Here is an 18,708-nt window from a genome sequence, read left to right as displayed (position 1 = left end):
GCGGCCTTGGCCACCGCCCCACCGCGCCCCATTCAGAGCCGGACGGCGACTGCCTCGCAGGTTAAAGTTTAACGCGAGGAGGGGCGCCCTCTGGCGGCCGCGAGCGGCTCTGCAGGCAGCAGCGTCCGCTGTCACTTTCGTTCTCGGTCGGTTCCCGCGGAAGAAGCTGCAGCGCTGCGGATCGGGGGCCACCATGGACCACCGCGGGCCGCAGAAGATCAGCATCGGCGTGAGTATCTCTGCGTGTGTCCAGGTCGCGTGGGGGGTGGGGTTTGCCTAGGATTCGCAGGAATCCAAACGCCCCTGAACACTTTTTTGGGGGAGGGTCGCTCCGCCCAAATAGGGGGCTGGATATAGATGGGTAGGGGGAGAGCGAAATCGGGGAGGGGGCTTAAGGTACATTCACCCGTTTCATGTTAGGAAAAACGGAGGCAGGAGGGCAGTTTTGCACCACCAACAGTCACGGATCTCGCCCACACTTTTTAAATTTTTTAAATTTTTTTTGCCCATACTATTTTACTAAATTGGTGGGTTCTTGCAAGGCAGAAATTGTTTTCGGAGTGAGGCTCCTCCCCCTCTAATCCTATTGGCATATTTGCCCATATCCCCTACAGAATAGTAATAGAATCGCAGAAACGTAGAATTTGTAGACCCCAGGGAACTCAGCTAAAACACCCATGACAGATGTCCTTGCAACCTCTGCCTGAAAACCTCTGAGGAAGGAATAGGCACAGCGGTTTGCATTTTACAGAGGAGAAACTGAGGCAGGGAGAAAAGTTTTCCCAACATTAAATGACTTATCTGTTAGAATCATAGCTGTCAACCTTCCCTTTTTTGCGGGAAATTCCCTTATTCTTGCGCCGTTTCCCGCTGCTATCCCAGATTGTTAGATATCCTGTAGACCAGTGTTCCCCAACCTTGGGCCTCCAGCTGTTTTTGGACTACAACTCCCATCATCCCTCGCTAGCAACAACAGTGGTCAAGGATGATGGGAATTGTAGTCCAAAAACAGCTGGAGGCCAAGGTTGGGGAACACTGCTGTAGACTGTCCCCGGGACAGGTGAGGCTGCTGATCTCTTATTTTCAAATCTGAAAGTTGACAGCTATGGTTAGAATTGGTGTGACCTTGCCGGGGCCAAAGCTCTGCCCACTAGGCCAGGCATAGGCAAACTCGGCCCTCCAGATGTTTTCGGGACTACAACTCCCATGATCCCTAGCTAACAGGACCAGTGGTCAGGGATGGTGGGAATTGTAGTCCCAAAACATCTGGAGGGCAGAGTTTGCCTATGCCTGCACTACACACATTCCCCAAATGGATGAAAAGCAGCTGAGATCAAAGTGAATCAGCCCAGAGCTGTGTACAATGAACAGTTAATATTCCCCCCGGATTCTATGATCTGTATCAGTTAATTCAAACTGAAGACACCCCCCCCCATTATTCATATTTATATGAATAATATTTGAATATTTGAATATATGAATATTTATATTGGCATAAGCTTTTCCGGTTTGGTTGGTGAATCAGCCCCACAATTTAAACACAGCCAATAGCTACCTCACCTCCAGACATTGTTGCACAGAGATCTATGCATTTGGGTGGTACCCCTATACATGGAGGTCTACCTGACAGTAAGTCCCATTGAACTCAATGGGATATTAACAGGAGGTTAATATCATCTGCCTTTTACATAAGAAATATTGTAGCAACAGATACAACCGGCGAAACAGTTTCGTACAAAACAGATGCAATCGGGAATAAAGTTGGCCGTCTTCTGTGCTGATGTGCCAGCCAATGGATTTCGCTCCTTTGCAGAGGCAATGGCGGATAATACTGCCTGTAAGACAGATAAGCAAGAAGTATGCAGTTTAATAGGGATGCAGGTGGCGCTGTGGGTTAAACCACAGAGCCTAGGACTTGCCGATCAGAAGGTCAGTGGTTCGAATCCCTGCGACGTGGTGAGCTCCCGTTGCTCGGTCCCTGCTCCTACCAACCTAGCAGTTCGAAAGCACATCAAAGTGCAAGTAGATAAATAGTTTCCGCTCCAGCGGGAAGGTAAATGGTGTTTCCGTGCGCTGCTCTGGTTCGCCAGAAGCGGCTTAGTCATGCTGGCCACATGACCCAGAAGCTGTACGCCAGCTCCCTCGGCCTATAGAGCGAGATGAGCGCCGCAACCCCAGAGTCGGCCACCACTGGACCTAATGGTCAGGGTTTCCTTTACGCTGGTTAATGGGGAGGGCAGTGTTATGGGTCTGCCCTCAGCCCAGGTCTGGCTCCAGGTCTGAGGGTCCTCTGCTAGCCGCCCCTCCCTGTCAGTGGGTTTCAGGTGGGCTCCCCTAGATGCGTGGTTGCACTCTTCAGCAGCCCTGGGCGGCTGCATCTAGCCCCCTTTTCAGTTTCCCAGAATGCCGCAGAGTGATGTTCTGCCAGGTGCATTGTGGGAAACGTAAGGGCATTTCAGCCACCTGATGCTGCCTGGGTGGGGGGAGGAGAAGGGGGACGCCCCCCCCATCAGCATCATTAATGAATGCTAGAAAAAATGAGGTGCGAGGGGCATAGTGGTATTCAAATAAAAAGTTTCTTCCGCGTTGGTTCCATCTCATTTGCCCTGCTGGATGTCAAATAATAATAATAGTAATATTTATATCCCTGCAAAATGGATCTGTTAATAGGCCCGAAAGAGAAGAAAATAAATGATCCATGGTAGCACATAGCTACCGTATTTTTCGCTCTATAGGACACACTTTTCCCCCTCTAAAAATGAAGGGGAAATGTGTGTGCATCCTATGGCGCGAATGCAGGCTCCTTGGCTTCAGCAATAGCAACGTGAAGCCTCCGAAGCGCAGAGGGAGCGCTCCCTCCATGCTCCGGAGGCTTCACGTTGCCTTTGCTGAAGCCTGGAGAGCGAGAGGGGTCAGTGCGCACCGACCCCTCTCACTCTCCCGGCTTCAGGGATAGCCGCCTGAAGCCTTCGGAGCGCAGCGCAAGTTCCCGCAGCGCTCCGCGGGCTTCAGGTTCCTTTTGCTGAAGCCGAGAGAGCAAGACTCTCCTGGCTTCAGCCGAGAGGGAGATCTGCGCAGCGCCCCTTCAGCCAAGCGGGAGGAGAAATGGAAGGGGCTCCGTTTGTCCTGCCGCTTCCCTGAAGGGGTGCTGCGCAGAGAGGGGGAGAATATTTTTTCCTGTTCTCCCCCTCTAAAACAAGGTGCGTCCTATGGTCGGGTGCGTCCTATAGAGCGAAAAATATGGTATGTCTTTTGAATCGCATCTTCACTGCTGCAAGATTGCAAAGCCCGGCTTCCCCTTTAGATTTAAAGCCAACCAATTTATTCTTCTTATTATTATAATTTTTATTAAATGTTCTGTTTTACCGTTTTAAATACTCATTTTACATCCTTAAAATATTTATTATTTCCCTTCTTCTCTTTTCATGGTTCATTTTACGCATCATAAACCCCTGCATCTTTTACAAAAACTATACCATTCAGTATTCCATTACTGCATCCACCGAAACTTACTTACACTGTTGAATTTCTTTTAACGCTGCCAGCGTTTTCAGCTGTACACAGTTATTTCCCATTTTCCAATAAACATTTTCCAATCTTCTTTAAAGGTATGTTTGAAGCAAATGTTGGAAACAAGAACCAGCAGTATTTTATCCTCTCTTCTCTACAGTAGCCTAATAATAATAATAATAACCCTGCTCCATTTAGAATCCAGCTGTCTCACTGATTGTACAGTGTTGCCCCGCAAGACGAATGCCTCGCAAGACGGAAAACCCGCTAGACGAAAGGGTTTTCCGTTTTTGAGCTGCTTCGCAAGACGAATTTCCCTATGGGCTTGCTCTGCAAGACGAAAACGTCTTGCGAGTGTTCCAATTTTTTCCCGCTTTCCCCCCCTTTTTCTAAGCCGCTAAGCCGCTAATAGCCTTTTAGCCGCTAATCCGCTAAGCCCTTAATAGCCGCTAAACCACTAATAGCGCTAAGCCGCTAAGCCGCTAATAGGGTTGCTTCGCAAGACGAAAAAACCGCTAGACGAAGAGACTCAAGGAACGGATTAATTTCGTCTTGCGAGGCACCACTGTACAAGTGTAAAACTATCAGTGCCAGAGGACCAGGGCCTCCAAGCACCGATGAAAACCCTACCCTCCATTTCTTCTCCTTTGCAAAAGATCTCCATGGAGTCTGCTTCCCTGGGGCAAATGGGGCACCGCCCCACCAGCCTCCACCTACCTACCTGCTAGTCTCAGTATTGCCCTTGTCAAACTCAATGGGGAGGAGGGACAAGCAACCGACTTAGTTGGTTCTGGCGCCACCTTCTGTTCGGCTCCTGGCCTGCTGCCCTACTGGTTCCAAGGGGCACAAGTAACCCCTGAAAAAGTCAAGACTCCCCCTTGTTATTTAGGGGAATTGAATTTAATTCTAAATTATATTCCGGAAACGTGGGAGATTAGAAGGGGTCACACAAAAATGGATGTACCATGCCATATTAGAAACAAAAAAACTTGCTTTGATGAACTGGAAGAGCTGCAAAAAGATTTCATTGAGCACATGGATTGATAATATGGACAGACTAGCTACAGACGAATGAATTGCATGTCGCAAATGAAGAATGGATAAATATGAAGAAATCTGGAGGGAATATTTAAGTGAGAAGGCAGACAGTGGTGGGAAGTAGGGGAGGAGAGGTGGGGAAATATTGTTTAAAAGGTGTTGTTGTTTAGTCGTTTAGTCATGTCCGACTCTTCGTGACCCCATGGACCAGAGCACGCCAGGCACTCCTGTCTTCCACTGCCTCCCGCAATTTGGTCAAACTCATGCTGGTAGCTTCGAGAACACTGTCCAGCCATCTTGTCCTCTGCTGTCCCCTTCTCCTTGTGCCCTCCATCTTTCCCAACATCAGGGTCTTTTCCAGGGAGTCTTCTCTTCTCATGAGGTGGCCAAAGTATTGGAGCCTCAGCTTCAGGATCTGGCCTTCCAGTGAGCATTCAGGGCTGATTTCCTTCAGAATGGAGAGGTTTGATCTTCTTGCAGTCCATGGGACTCTCAAGAGTCTCCTCCAGCACCAGAATTCAAAAGCATCCATTCTTTGGCGATCAGCCTTCTTTATGGCCCAGCTCTCACTTCCATACATCACTATTGGGAAAACCACAGCTTTAACTATACGGACGGTATATCAGTATTCAAATCTGAATTGTCAAATTGTGTTATTAGCGTTACAACGGTTTTTGTTTTATGTGTCTTTTGCGGTTGCTGTTTGTATTAAAAAATGATTAAATATTTTAAACAAAAAACAAAAAAACTCCCCCTTCTTTCCCCTTCTGCAGACAACCATCATGGCCGTGGAGTTTGATGGAGGGGTGGTGATTGGCTCTGACTCCCGAGTATCTGCAGGGTAAGTGCTGTACATTTGAGAAAGGGGAGTGTTTATGTGTTTGTGCACAACTGTCTAATGTCTGGGCTCTCCACCCGATGGTGGGGAATCGCAGGGCAGTGTAACATTTCCGAGGCTACTTTTCTGGGAGGGAGCTTCCTTCCTCCGAGATGCGTATCTCTTTGTCCAAACGAGGCCTCCTTGAATGCGTGATGGAAATCCACCTTCCACAGGACTAGCTGCTTGTCCACTTAAATGGCTGGCGTCCAAAGTTGGAGCCACGTGAAGTGTGCCAAGCTGTGCATGAGAGCCAAAATGCCCACCTCTGATTTCCTCTGTTGAAATATTTGTGGGATTTTCTAGAGTTGTGGGAATGTTGACTTTTGCCACTGTAATGTCTCTCTCTCCTTTCACACTGTGCCTTTGACATCTCCTCCCAGGCAGTCCGTGGTGAACTGCGTCTTCAACAAACTGGAGCGGCTGCACAGCCGAATTTATTGTGCCCTCTCTGGCTCGGCAGCGGATGCCCAGGCCATTGCTGACATGGTGAACTACCAGCTAGAGCTGCACAGGTGAGCACTAGTGTCAGCTTCTCAGGTGAGGGAGGGGGCAGGCTGCCAGCCACAGGTGCCATCTCCAGAGGACCTTACACAGTGGCCAAGCGTCACCTTAGCTCGGGTGAATTTCAGGGAAACCACTGCAAAAACAAGAGAGGGGACGTTCCATTTTAACAGCAGTTTTGGCAGAGCATGGGACTCTTAATCTCAGGGCTGTGGGTTCGAGGTCCACGCTGAGCAAAAGATTCCTGGGTTGGGTTGGACTCGATGATCCTCATGTAACTCTGATTCCATGACAGGTGGGTGGGACTACCCACTTGTCAATCATATGATTGACAGGAGCGTTGTCCACCCAGCCCGCCTGTCACAGTTGGCTGTCAGAGACGGGGGTCTAATAAAGATCTGGTCTCCCCAGCCAGAACGTTTCTCCAACCTAAACGGCAAAGAAAATTGGCTACTCCTATTTTTTTTAAAGAAATAAATACTCTGAGCATGTACAGTTTCTCATTTTAAAGTGCAGCACCATAACTACTACAGTGGTACCTCTGGATATGAATAGGATCCATTCCAGAGCCCCGTTCACATCCTGAAGTAAATGCAACCCACGTGTGCGCATGCGCATGCGTCACGATTCGCCGCTTCCACACATGCGCGTGACGTCATTTTGAGCGTCTGCGCATGCGCGAGCGGTGAAATCCGGAAGTAACGTGTTCCGTTACTTCCGGGTCGCCGCGGAGCACAACCTGAAAGCGCTCAACCTGAAGCAACTTCAACCCGAGGTATGACTGTACAGGAATAAAATGGAGTTTCCTTCTGTTTTCCTTGTGCTCAGCACCTTTACTTGGACACAAGCATAATTTTGTTGTAAAAAAAAAAAGAGAGTAATATATATTTTTAAGGGAAAAAATACAGTGGTACCTCAGGTTACATATGCTTCAGGTTACGTACGCTTCAGGTTACAGACTCCGCTAACTCAGAAATAGTACCTCGGGTTAAGAACTTTGCTTCAGGATGAGAACAGAAATCGCGCGGCAGTGGCAGCGGGAGGCCCCATTAGCTAAAGTGTTGCTTCAGGTTAAGAACAGTTTCAGGTTAAGAACGGACCTCTGGAACGAACTAAGTACTTAACCTGAGGTACCACTGTATAAAGAAAATGAGCATCTGGACTCATGTGGCTATAAATATGTTTTAAAAAATAAGAATAAAGGGAGGATGCTGTGGTGACCAGCCTCAATGATTTGCTCCCCCCCCCCAAATTTTGCCATTTTCACCATTTTCTGCTGCTTTCTGGATGGTAATGAGTGGGGTGGGGGCTGGGTCTTGTCCCTGAGGTCTAGCCTACTGCCAGCTGCAAGCCTCAAGATGGCAGATCCCATCTTTAAGCCACCTGGCAATTGATTCAGATGTTAGGTGAACTCAGCCTGGTTTCTGGAAGAAACAAGACAGTTTGTTGGCCCTCTAGTGGCCAAAGCAGGAAGAGGTCTCTTCTCTGTTATCACCTGATTTCCCAGAAAAGGAGACTCCAGACTCAGCCGTTAAGGTTATTGCTATTACGAGATATCCTGCAGCCAATCAGAAGCCACACCTTTGTTTTCCAATGTTTTGGAAGTCAAAAGTATCTGGAAGTATCTGAAGAAGTGTGCATGCACACGAAAGCTCATACCAAGAACTAACTTAGTTGGCCTTTAAGGTGCTACTGGAAGGAATTTTTTTATTTTGACTTCCGGAACGGATTCCGTTCAACTTCCAAGATAGCACTGTACACGTGAAAGGGGCTTGTACAGACCTCTTCACGTTCAGTGTGTATTTTAAAGTGAAGGGAGCATATCCTATATAGAAATAGCAAGATCAATGCTCTTATTCTCACGCGAGAGAATCAGCAGGTTTACGGAGGTGGAGGGAACCCCCAAAATACGAAAAAATCAGCTTTTAAGCAGTGATTCTCAACCTGTGGGTCCCCAGATGTTGTTGGACTACAACTCCCATCATCCCAGAGCTCTGGCCTTGCTAGCTAGGGGTGATGGGAGTTGTAGTCCAACAACATTTGGGGACCCACAGGTCGAGAAAGGCTGCTTTAAGGGGAGAAAATGTGAAGGGTGGGGGAAGACACCCCCCAAAAAACCAGGCCAGTGAGGTTTGAGCATGCTCAGAAGACACAGAATGCTAGGTGTGTCCATGGAAAACCAGGCGGGAGAGGGAATGTGATGGAGTATCTTGAAAAAGGGCATGGCTGGCTGGCTGGCTAGAACCCTGAACAGGAATGCACTGCACTGCTGTGGTTTTGTTGCAGGACCCAATTCCCCTCATTTTTACCTAATGCAAGAAGGGCTTTCACACTCGCCAGAAGCTCGGCTCTGCCCTCACTGGTCCTGGAAGGAGCCTTTTTAAAAGTCCCATATGCTCAGAGACTTTGCGCCTGTTCACTGGGGGATATAGGAAGCCCAGAGGACTTGTTCTTTAGATGTCCCTTTTCCGAAGAGGCACGTAGTGAGACCATTGATCCCCTGCTGGTGAGGCTCGCTGACCTCCCAGAAAAGCAAAAAAAATACGACCTCTTCCTGTTAGGCAAAGATCATAAGACGACCTGGATAGTCGACAGAGTCTGTGTACAGATCTGTAAGCGCAGACCATCCCCCAACCCAAACTAGTTCGTTAAGAAAATCCCCAAACTCGGTCCCATGGGTGACTCTGGGTCATCTCTCTGCGGTAGCTTATCTTAAAGTTTTAAATGTCTACATGCTCATCGCATAAATTTTAAATTTATTGTTGTACATTGTTTTAAATGTTTGTTTTCTTTCTGGGAATGTACCCCCAAGTGTGTTTTATAAGCTGGTCTCCGACCGTAATAAATTATCTATCATCTACAGTGGTGCCCCGCAAGACGAATGCCTCGCAAGACGAAAAACTCGCTAGACGAAAGGGTTTTTCGGTTTTTGCGTTGCTTCGCTAGACGAATTTCCCTACGGGCTTGCGTCGCAAGACGAAAACGTATTGCGAGTTTGTTCGCTTTTTTCTTAAAGCCGCTTGAAGAGGCGCAGTTGCGACGGACCGTGCTTCACAAGACGAAAAACATCGCAAGACGAAAAGACTCGCGGAACGAATTAATTTCATCTTGCGAGGCACCACTCTATCTATCTATCTATCTATCTATCTATCTATCTCTACCTACCTACCTACCTACCTACCTACCTACCTACCTACCTAATCTTTTGTTCGTCTCCCTGGCAGCTTGAACGTGGAGGGTCCTCCCCTGGTCTTGGCCGCAGCCACCTTGGTGAAAAACATCAGCTACAAGTACAAGGAGGAGTTTTCGGCTCACCTCATGGTGGCAGGATGGGACGCCAAGAAAGGCGGGCAGGTAAGCAGAGAGAACGATGGGCCAGGGATGGTTTCTGGCGTCCCACTTGCTCCACTCATTCTCTGCTACCTTCCAGGTGTACGGGACACTGGGTGGGATGCTGACCCGACAGCCTTTTGCGATTGGCGGATCCGGGAGCACCTACATTTATGGCTACGTGGACTCTGCCTACAAGCCAGGAATGAGCCGGGAGGAATGCCGCCAGTTCACAATGAACGGTAGCCGTCTAAGCTGTGTCCATTTCAGGGTGGCGGCGTGACAGGGACATTTTTTTGGGGGGGGTGTGGAGAGGTGGAAACAAAGCTGGACTCCTAGAAAGTCTAGTCCCATCTTTACAGAAGGTGCAGGTTTTGACTAAAAATTGGAGAAAAGTAGCTCAGAAAGATGCAGTTTGGAGAACCATTGTTAACCACTGTTAATTGTTGTTAACTGTCAGGGGATGGTTAGCTGCTTGTGCTTAAAATGGTGCCCCTTCAGAGTTTGTGCGACCCCACAAACCTCTGTGTGTGACCGAGCTCCTCAGACATGTCTGCTCTAGTCACTAGTAGAGTCTGACAGTGGCTGTCTGCGGAAGCGCTTCCAGCAAAGAAGTTCCTTAACGGAAACGCGTCTCCTGGACTCACGACGTGGCAGCTTCCGGCGCAGCATGGGTCTCCCTGCCGCTGCTTCTGACACTTCCCCGCTATTTTCGCTCGAAGTGTCTCTCACCCCTTTCTCTCCCCTGCTGCTTCCTGCCTGGGCTGCTGCGTCTCTCTCAGCATTACTGAGATCCTCCTCCAGAGACCCGGCGCTCCCCCTGCTGGTCCCTGCTTTGGCTGTTGACTCTCTCCCAGTCTCTGGGAGCCTTACCACTTCCCTTTCCTCCGATGTCAGTTCCCTGACATCCACCTCCCCTCCAGGGCCCCCCTCTCCCCTGCCCCTACTTTCTCCTCTGGGCGGTGAGGAGCTGAAACCCCTAAAAGAATCCTCTTCATCTTCCGACGTCTCGAACAATTCCCTCCATCGGTCTTCGTTCCGACTCGCTGAATCCTCTTCCACCTCGGAATCAGCGAACCCCTCCAACTCTTCTTCGTCGTCGGTGGTGGCGAAGTATTCCCTCCGGAACCTCGCCACTGGCTGGGGTTTTCTAGGGAATCTCTGATGAAAAGTTTCAATCAAAACCTCGTCATCTACCTCCTCTGCCCTGACCCAGGTGTTTTCCGACTCCGGCTCCCCTTCCCACATTACCAAATACTCTACTTGCTCTCCCCTCCACCTGGAATCGAGAATCTCCGCTACATGGTAGCTGTGTTCTTTTTCTTCCATAGCTGGTCCCCTATTGACCCTCCCCTCTCTGTCCCCTATATACGGTGACAGCAATGATCTGTGGAACACTGGGTGCAACTTCATGTGGTTCGGTAACCGGAGTCTGAAAGCCACTGGGTTGACCTGTTGCGTGACTTCAAATGGGCCCAGTCTTTTAGGTCTTAACTTCTTACAACCTCCTTTAAATGGTAACCCTTGGGTGGACAGCCACACCTGGTCCCCCACCCTAATGCTTTCCCCTTCCCTTCTGGTTTTGTCTGCCTGCCTCTTATATTCCTCCTTCGCCCTGTTTAAATTAAGTTGGAGCTGGCGATGGATCGCTTCCATTTCTTCAACGAACTGTTCTGCGGCAGGAACGCTCCAGTTCTCCCCCTCCCCCCCTGGGAAGGCTCGGGGATGACACCCGTGATTGGCCAAAAAAGGGCTCATCCCCGTGGACACGTTCTCTGCATTGTTATAGGCAAACTCTGCCAACGCCAGCTTCTCTACCCAGTCATTCTCTCTGTCATTCACATAACACCTCAAATATTGCTGGAGGACACCATTAGCTCTTTCCGCCTGCCCATTGGTTTCTGGATGACGGGCAGTGGAAAAATTCACCTCTACATGCAATAAGCTCATGAGCTTCCTCCAGAACCTGGAAGTAAATTGTTTCCCTCGGTCCGAAACCACCCTCAAGGGGGCACCATGCAACCTAAACACATTTTCCACAAACAATTTAGCGGTTTCTTCTGCTGTGACCGCATGTGAGCAGGCTATAAAGTGGGCCATCTTGGTTAACAGGTCTACCACAACCATAATGGCTGTCTTCCCTTTGGACCTGGGCAGATCAGTCATGAAATCTATTGCCACTGCCTCCCATGGTCTTTCCGGCGTGGGTAGTGGTTCTAATAAACCTGCCGGTGCCCGCCTCTCCCCCTTGGCTCGTTGACATCGGTCACACCCTCTCACATATTCACGCACATCTTCCCTGACCTTGGGCCACCAGAATTCCCTGGTAACCAGCCACATGGTTTTGTGTTGCCCAAAATGCCCTGCTGTGGGGCTATCGTGCAGTTGCTTGAGTACCTTTTCCCTCAATTCCCCTTCAGGTATGTATAACGCTCCCTTGTAGTACAACGCCCCGTTTCTCTCCTCAAAACCCCCGGGTTTGTCTCCCTCCCTCCTGAGACCCCTGAGTTTGTCCTGGGCGTATTCATCCTGCACCGTTCCCTCTACCAGTTCCCTTTGCCCCACCAAAGCCGCCCCACACACCCAGCGGTCCTCGGGAATAACATGGGTCTCTTCGGGTGCACCCTCTCCCTCCAAATATTCAGGTTTACGTGAGAGAGCGTCCGCCCTAACGTTCTCCGGGCCTGGTACGTAACAAATCTCAAAGTTAAATTTGGAGAACTCCTGGGCCCATCTCAACTGCCTTTGGTTGAGCACTCGCGCAGTTCTCCAATACTCTAGATTCTTATGGTCCGTGCACACTTGCACCTTCTGTTGTGCACCAATTAGTAGATGCCTCCATCTCCGGAAGGCCTCATAAATCGCAAGAAGTTCCCGGTCGTACACCGTGTAGTTTCTCTCAGATTTGTTCAGCTTTCGCGAAAAGAAGGCACACGGTCGCCACTCTGACCCCTCCTTCCCCGGCTGCAGAAGAAGCACCGCCCCTATGGCTCTGTCTGAAGCGTCTGTTTCGACCCTCAGCTTTTTTTGTAAATCCACATGTAGAAGTTGTTCGTCAGAGGCGAAGGCCCTTTTCAGTTCCTCAAACGCTCGCTCCGCCTCCCCCGTCCAAACAAACTTCTTTTTGCTGCTGAGACAGTCCGTGATGGGCGCCGTCAGGTGGGCGAAGTTTCGGATGAACTTACGATAAAAGTTTCCAAACCCTAGGAACCTCTGCACATCCTTCTTGGTCTTGGGTGTTTTCCATTCCAGCACCGCTTGAACCTTGCCGGGGTCCATGGCCAACCCCTTGTCTGACAAGCGGTACCCCAGGAATTCCACCTCCTTGGTATGAAACTGACACTTTTCCAGTTTCACCCACAGTCTGTTGGCTTGCAGCCTGCTCAACACTTCTCTGACGTCTCTCACATGTTGCTCCTCATTCTCCGAATACACCAACACGTCATCTAAGAAGGCCACGCAATTCTTGTAGAGCAAAGGCCCCAGTACATGGTTCATAAAGGCTTGAAAACACGCGGAGCCTGTTTGTAATCCAAAAGGCATAACGAGGTATTCAAATGCCCCCAAAGGGGTGAACATGGTGGTCTTCCATTCATCCCCTTTCCTTATACGTATCAGGTTGTACGCCCCCCTTAGGTCCAGCTTTGTAAAAATCTTTCCTTTTCGCACCCTGGTCAAAATATCATCAATCCTGGGCATAGGAAAAGCCGCCGGCTCTGTCACTGCATTTAGGGCCCGAAAGTCACATACCAGCCTCGGCTTGTCCGTGTTTTTTTTATCCACAAAAAACACTGGGCTACCCCCCGCTGCCTTGGACTCTCTGATGAAGCCTCTCTTCAGGTTCTTGTCAATGAACGCTCGCAACTCCTGCATCTCCCTGTCTGACATGGCATACAACTTGCCTACAGGAAGCTGTGCTCCAGGGAGTAAATTGATCTGGCAATCAAAGGGCCTATGCGGGGGTAGTTGGTCCGCTTCCTTCTCGCTGAACACGTCGCTGAGATCAGCATACTGTGGTGGCACCTTCCCCTTCTCCATCACTTCCGTCCCTGCTAGGGTGGCTTGGGCCCCTGCTGACCCCTTTTCCGCCCTGCAGTGTTCTAAGCAGTGTGCGGAACCGAAGGAAACCACTCTTTGATGCCAGCCCACCAGCGGATCATGTAGGGCTAGCCAGCTCATTCCCAAAATAATGGGAGCGCCTCCCAAGGTGGCCACATTAAACGCTATCAGTTCTGTGTGCCTTGCCACCCTCATTATCATTGGGACGGTCTGCAAGCTGACGCCTCCTCCCAACAGTTCCCTGCCATCAATCGTGGTCACCTGCAGGGGGTTGCTTAAAGGGATAGTCTGTATCTGGTGTTCAGCAGCAAACTCCTTGCTCATGAAATTGCAGGAGCTGCCTGAGTCCAACAGCGCCTTTATTTTTAGGGGGTGTCCATTTTGCAGCTCTAGCGACACTTCAATCACTAGAGCAGGTCGAGGAGCTTCTGGCACTGGCACTTGGGGAAGGGGCACTTTCACTGCTCTTTGGCCCGGCTGCAGTGCCCTGCTGGCAACCAGGCGTTGGCTTTTACCTGCTCCGTTTCTCCCTGCTCTTCCCCCTCAACAGCTCCCACCATCCCTTGCCATTCCTTCCTCTGGGGGCAGACTCTGGCAAAGTGGCCTGGCTGTTGGCAGAGATAGCATTTCCGGGCTCCCTTTCCCTCCTTCTTCGCCCCCTCACTGGGCTTTGAAACTGCGCGCGCGCGGGCTGTTCCGATTTCCATCGGCTCTGCCGGCGGGAAAGCTGGCTCAGGAATGTCTGGAATGCGTAACTCCTTCCAACGTTCCCCTCTCCCTTCCCGCCTCTCCAAGGCTCTTGCCTCCTGGCGCGCTCCAATGGTCAGCGCAGATTTGGTCAGCTGATCCATAGACCCCGCCCTGGGGCTCCTGGCCAGCTCGTCTTTCACAGCTGAAGAAAGACCTTCTTCAAATAGCATCTGAATGGGTGCCGCCGATAAATCCCACCCCAATCTGTGAATCAGCATGGTAAATTCAGTCCAGTACTCACGGACAGATCTGCTTCCCTGCTTGCAAGCCATTAGCTGTCTGCGTACCACCCCTTCCTCAATATCGCTGGAAAACATGATATCCATTGCCCGAAAGAATTTCATAGTGTCCTTTAGGATATCGTTGTGCGTTGCCATCAGGGGTCGAACCCAGTCCCGCGCCCCCTTCTCAAGATGCCCAATTACGAACGCAACTCGCGATTCCTCATCAGGGAACTCATCAAACTGCACATTCAGAGCATATTGCATCTCAGTCCTAAAGGCATGGTAATCCTTGGGGTCCCCCCCAAACTTCTGCACCAATCCTGGTACCTTTCTGGGGAACTGAGTGGTCCTCCCCTTTTTGTCAGCATCCTGAGCCCTTCTCTCCTCGAGCCTCGCCGTCTGCAGCGCAAGTTGGACCTCCAGAGCTTGATACCTTTCTTCCAAGCTTGGACCAGCTCCAACCCCTGCGTCTCCGGTTCCGACTGGGTTGCTCATGATGCTTTCTCCTGCACAGGCAGCGTACAGAGACTGTCAGACTGCTGTCAGGGGATGGTTAGCTGCTTGTGCTTAAAATGGTGCCCCTTCAGAGTTTGTGCGGCCCCACAAACCTCTGTGTGTGACCGAGCTCCTCAGACATGTCTGCTCTAGTCACTAGTAGAGTCTGACAGTGGCTGTCTGCGGAAGCGCTTCCAGCAAAGAAGTTCCTTAACGGAAACGCGTCTCCTGGACTCACGACGTGGCAGCTTCCGGCGCAGCATGGGTCTCCCTGCCGCTGCTTCTGACACTTCCCCGCTATTTTCGCTCGAAGTGTCTCTCACCCCTTTCTCTCCCCTGCTGCTTCCTGCCTGGGCTGCTGCGTCTCTCTCAGCATTACTGAGATCCTCCTCCAGAGACCCGGCGCTCCCCCTGCTGGTCCCTGCTTTGGCTGTTGACTCTCTCCCAGTCTCTGGGAGCCTTACCACTTCCCTTTCCTCCGATGTCAGTTCCCTGACATTAACCATTGGAGAAAATAGCAGTACAGTGGTACCTCGGGTTACAGACACTTCAGGTTACAGACTCCACTAACCCAGAAATAGTACCTCTGGTTAAGAACTTTGCCTCAGGATGAGAACAGAAATCACATGGCGGCAGCGGGAGGCCCCATTAGCTAAAGTTGTACCTCAGGTTAAGAACAGTTTCAGGTTAAGAATGGACCTCCAGAACGAATTAAGTTCTTAACCTGAGGTACCACTGTATTTCCTAGAAATGGGTTGTGGTTTCTATAGCTATGCGAGTGGCTCCATAAAGCAACAGGGCCCCGTCTGCACTGGGCATTTAAAGTGCTATGATGCCACTTTAGAATATCATGGCTTCCCCCAAAGAATTCTGGGAACTGTAGTTTGGTAAGGATACTGAGAGCTAACAACTCTCAGCATCCTTGCCAAACTACAGTTCCCAGACCCCTTATTCCCTCCACAAATCTACACTTCCCAGAGTGGTTTAACAATCAATCCCTGTTCTTCCCAAGGGAACTTTGGGAATTGTAGCTCTGCAAGGGCACTAGGTGTCTCCTAACAGCACTCAGCACCCTTAACAATCTACAGTTCCCATAATTCTTTGGGAGAAGGCTCAACGGTTTAAAGTGCTTTGATACAGTGGTGCCTCGCAAGACGAAAAGAATCCGTTCTGTGATTCTCTTCGTCTAGCGGTTTTTTCGTCTTGCGAAGCAAGCCCATTGACGGATTAGTGCTATTAGCGCTATTAGCGGCTTATCTGCTGATCAGATCAGCCGATAAGCGGCTTAGCGGCTTAGAAAAGGGGGGGGGAGGGAAAAAAACCAGCAGGAACTCACAAGACATTGTCGTCTTGCAAAGCAAGCCCATAGGAAATTCGTTTTGCGAAGCACCTCCAAAACGGAAAACTCTTTCGTCTAGCGAGTTTTCCGTCTTGCAAGGCATTCGTCTTGCGGGGCACCACTGTACTGTTTTAAATGTATAGTGCTGATAGGCCCTAACAACAACAACAACAACAACAACAACAACAACTTTATTATATCATCCCCGTCCTCAAAGCTTTTTCTACAGCATCAGCTGAATTTCAACGCCCCTTTTCCTTTCTCTTCCCTCTGCTTTCAGCCATTGCCCTCGCCATGTGCCGGGACGGATCGAGCGGGGGAGTCATTTACCTCGCCACCATCACCAAAGAGGGTGTCAAGGAGGAAGTTGTCGTGGGAGACGAAATTCCCAAGTTCTACGACGAATGAATTTTCTCCCCTCCCCTCTTTGTTTTTATTCCTGTTAGTGGAGGCCAGCCCATTTGGACAAGGGGGCACTGCCCCACCAGCCTTAGTGCGCCCCCACCTCCCTTCCTTCTTACTTACAGCAGCCTGCCTTTGGCTCTGGCTCCCCCTAGTGTTGGCCTCCCTGTCTCCTGCCTTATCAGTTTCAATGTGCACCCCCCCTCCGCTGACAGTAATAAACTTTGCTAGAGAAAAACTGTGCCCCGTGTGGTCCATGGGACAGAGGCTGTCCAGCGCTGTGCGCATGCACACATGCATGTTCACAGTCATGCCTGCGCACACTTCTGTGGGGGAATCTGCTTTGTCAACATCTTAACTGGGCTCATAAAGGGGGGAAAGAAGCGAAGTTGGTGTGTCTCCACTGCTTTTGAGGTGCCAGGAATCCTTTTCCACAGCACTGACATATCAGTGGCATGTCAGGCCCTTCATTTGACTGATGCCTGTACAGAAATTGATAAATGGAGAGCCCTTTTGCTGAGAAAGTCAGTCCTTTGTCTTTGTCCTTTGTCTTTCTTCTTGTGCAAATGGATCTCTGCGTGTGTGTGTGTGTGTGTGTGTGTGTGTGTGTTTTCAGGGTGCCCTCATGGTTTCTCTCTGCCACAAAACATCCTCACCCTTTTCTCCACAGTCCCTATTTGTATTTTCTCGCTTTCCTGTTTCTTGCAATCCTCTGCTGCCCCCTGCCGGCTGCTTTCTTCCCAACTGAAAAGGAAATCAGGTGATTTCCGAGAAATCATTCAAGGGACCAGTTTAAGCAAGTCAATTTTATTTTTATTTGTCTATTCAATTTACATGTTGCAGAAGAGCCAAAACACGAACGCACAACACACTTGGGATATCAACGACTTTTTACTCATTTTCTTGCCCTGTACAGTGGTGCCCCACAAGACGAATGCTTCGCAAGACGGAAAACTCGCTAGACGAAAGAGTTTTCCGTTTTGGAGGTGCTTCACAAAATGAATTTCCTATGGGCTTGCGAGTTCCTGCTGGTTCCCCCCCCCTTTTCTAAGCCGCTAAGCCGCTTATCAGTTGATCCGATCAGCAGATAAGCTGCTAAACGCCGCTAATAGCGCTAATCCTTCAATGGGCTTGCTTCGCAAGATGAAAAAACCGCTAGACGAAGAGAATCACAGAACGGATTCTTTTCGTCTTGCGAGGCACCAATGTACATATTTGGAGTCCATGCAGATGATGGAAAGGCAAGAACAACAAAGGCAAGGTAGTATTGTGCAGCGACTGGCTTATTCTTTCTAGATTTTTATTTATAACAGTACAGTCGTACCTCAGAAGTCGAACGGAATCCATTCTGGAAGTCCGTTTGACTTCCAAAACGTTCAGGAACCTCCTGCAACCAATCGGAATCTGCGATGGACTTTCGGGTTCCAAAGAACATCTGCAAGCCAGAACACTCACTTCTGGGTTTGTGGCGTTTGAGAGCCAAAACATTTGTCTCGCAAGGTGTTTGACCTCGTAGGTACAACTGTACTTGCTGCCTATTCAAATAGAATATTCAGGTGGCATACGACGAGAGATGCGAATACAAAATAATCACAAGTGACTAATCTCAAATAAATTAAACTGAATGGGCATCCAAAACAGTCTTCAAGGGATGTCCAGAAGGCCAAGGTGAAGAGGCCTCTGCTGAACATCTGCTGGAAGGGCAGGGGACCAGCGATGCCAAATGCCCGGCTCCTCGTGGAGCTCAGTCGGGACAACTAATCCTTTTCCTCTGGTAGATCTCCATGATGGGGCTGGGAGAGAAGGGCTCAGGCAGCAGAATTGCCTTGACACCCGGGGGGGAGGGGGTCTGTAGAGAAAGAGGCAGCCTTAAAGTGTGTGCACCTTAAAGTAAGTGGGAACAAGGTGGCAGCCAGACTTAAGACTGGGAGTTGTAACACAATACTGCCAGCTTGCAGTGCAAAAGGAATTTTCTGCCAATGATAAGCACGCATGCACGCACACACACACAAACCATGTCCCGTCTCAGTTCAGCTCCTCCCCATTGGGCAGGATGCCTGTGGGTCTTTGGCTATTACAGTGGGCTGCTGTGATTTCTAGGCATGGTTGTGAACACTTTTTTTTTGTCGCACCACTTTCTCTTGGAAAACCTGCTGTGGAAAGCCTGGCTGATGCTTGTT

At 49.9% G+C, this 18,708-nt stretch overlaps 1 protein-coding gene across 1 annotated transcript; it reads left to right on the top strand.

Moving 5' to 3' along the window:
• Nucleotides 1-80: 80 nt before the first annotated feature.
• PSMB9 (proteasome 20S subunit beta 9) lies at nt 81-16,766 on the top strand. The gene is made up of 6 exons (XM_082214299.1): nt 81-229; nt 5,322-5,389; nt 5,809-5,940; nt 9,154-9,283; nt 9,360-9,501; nt 16,407-16,766. The coding sequence occupies exons 1-6, from the start codon at nt 194-196 to the stop codon at nt 16,532-16,534; spliced, it is 636 nt and encodes a 211-aa protein (XP_082070425.1). The 5' UTR covers nt 81-193; the 3' UTR covers nt 16,535-16,766.
• The last annotated feature ends 1,942 nt before the right edge of the window (nt 16,767-18,708 follow it).

This window comes from Podarcis vaucheri, assembly GCF_965113315.1.
Source record: "Podarcis vaucheri genome assembly, chromosome: 2".
NCBI lineage: Eukaryota > Metazoa > Chordata > Lepidosauria > Squamata > Lacertidae > Podarcis > Podarcis vaucheri.
Note: the sequence above shows the minus strand (reverse complement) of the source record. Positions and strands in the feature narration are given on the sequence as shown.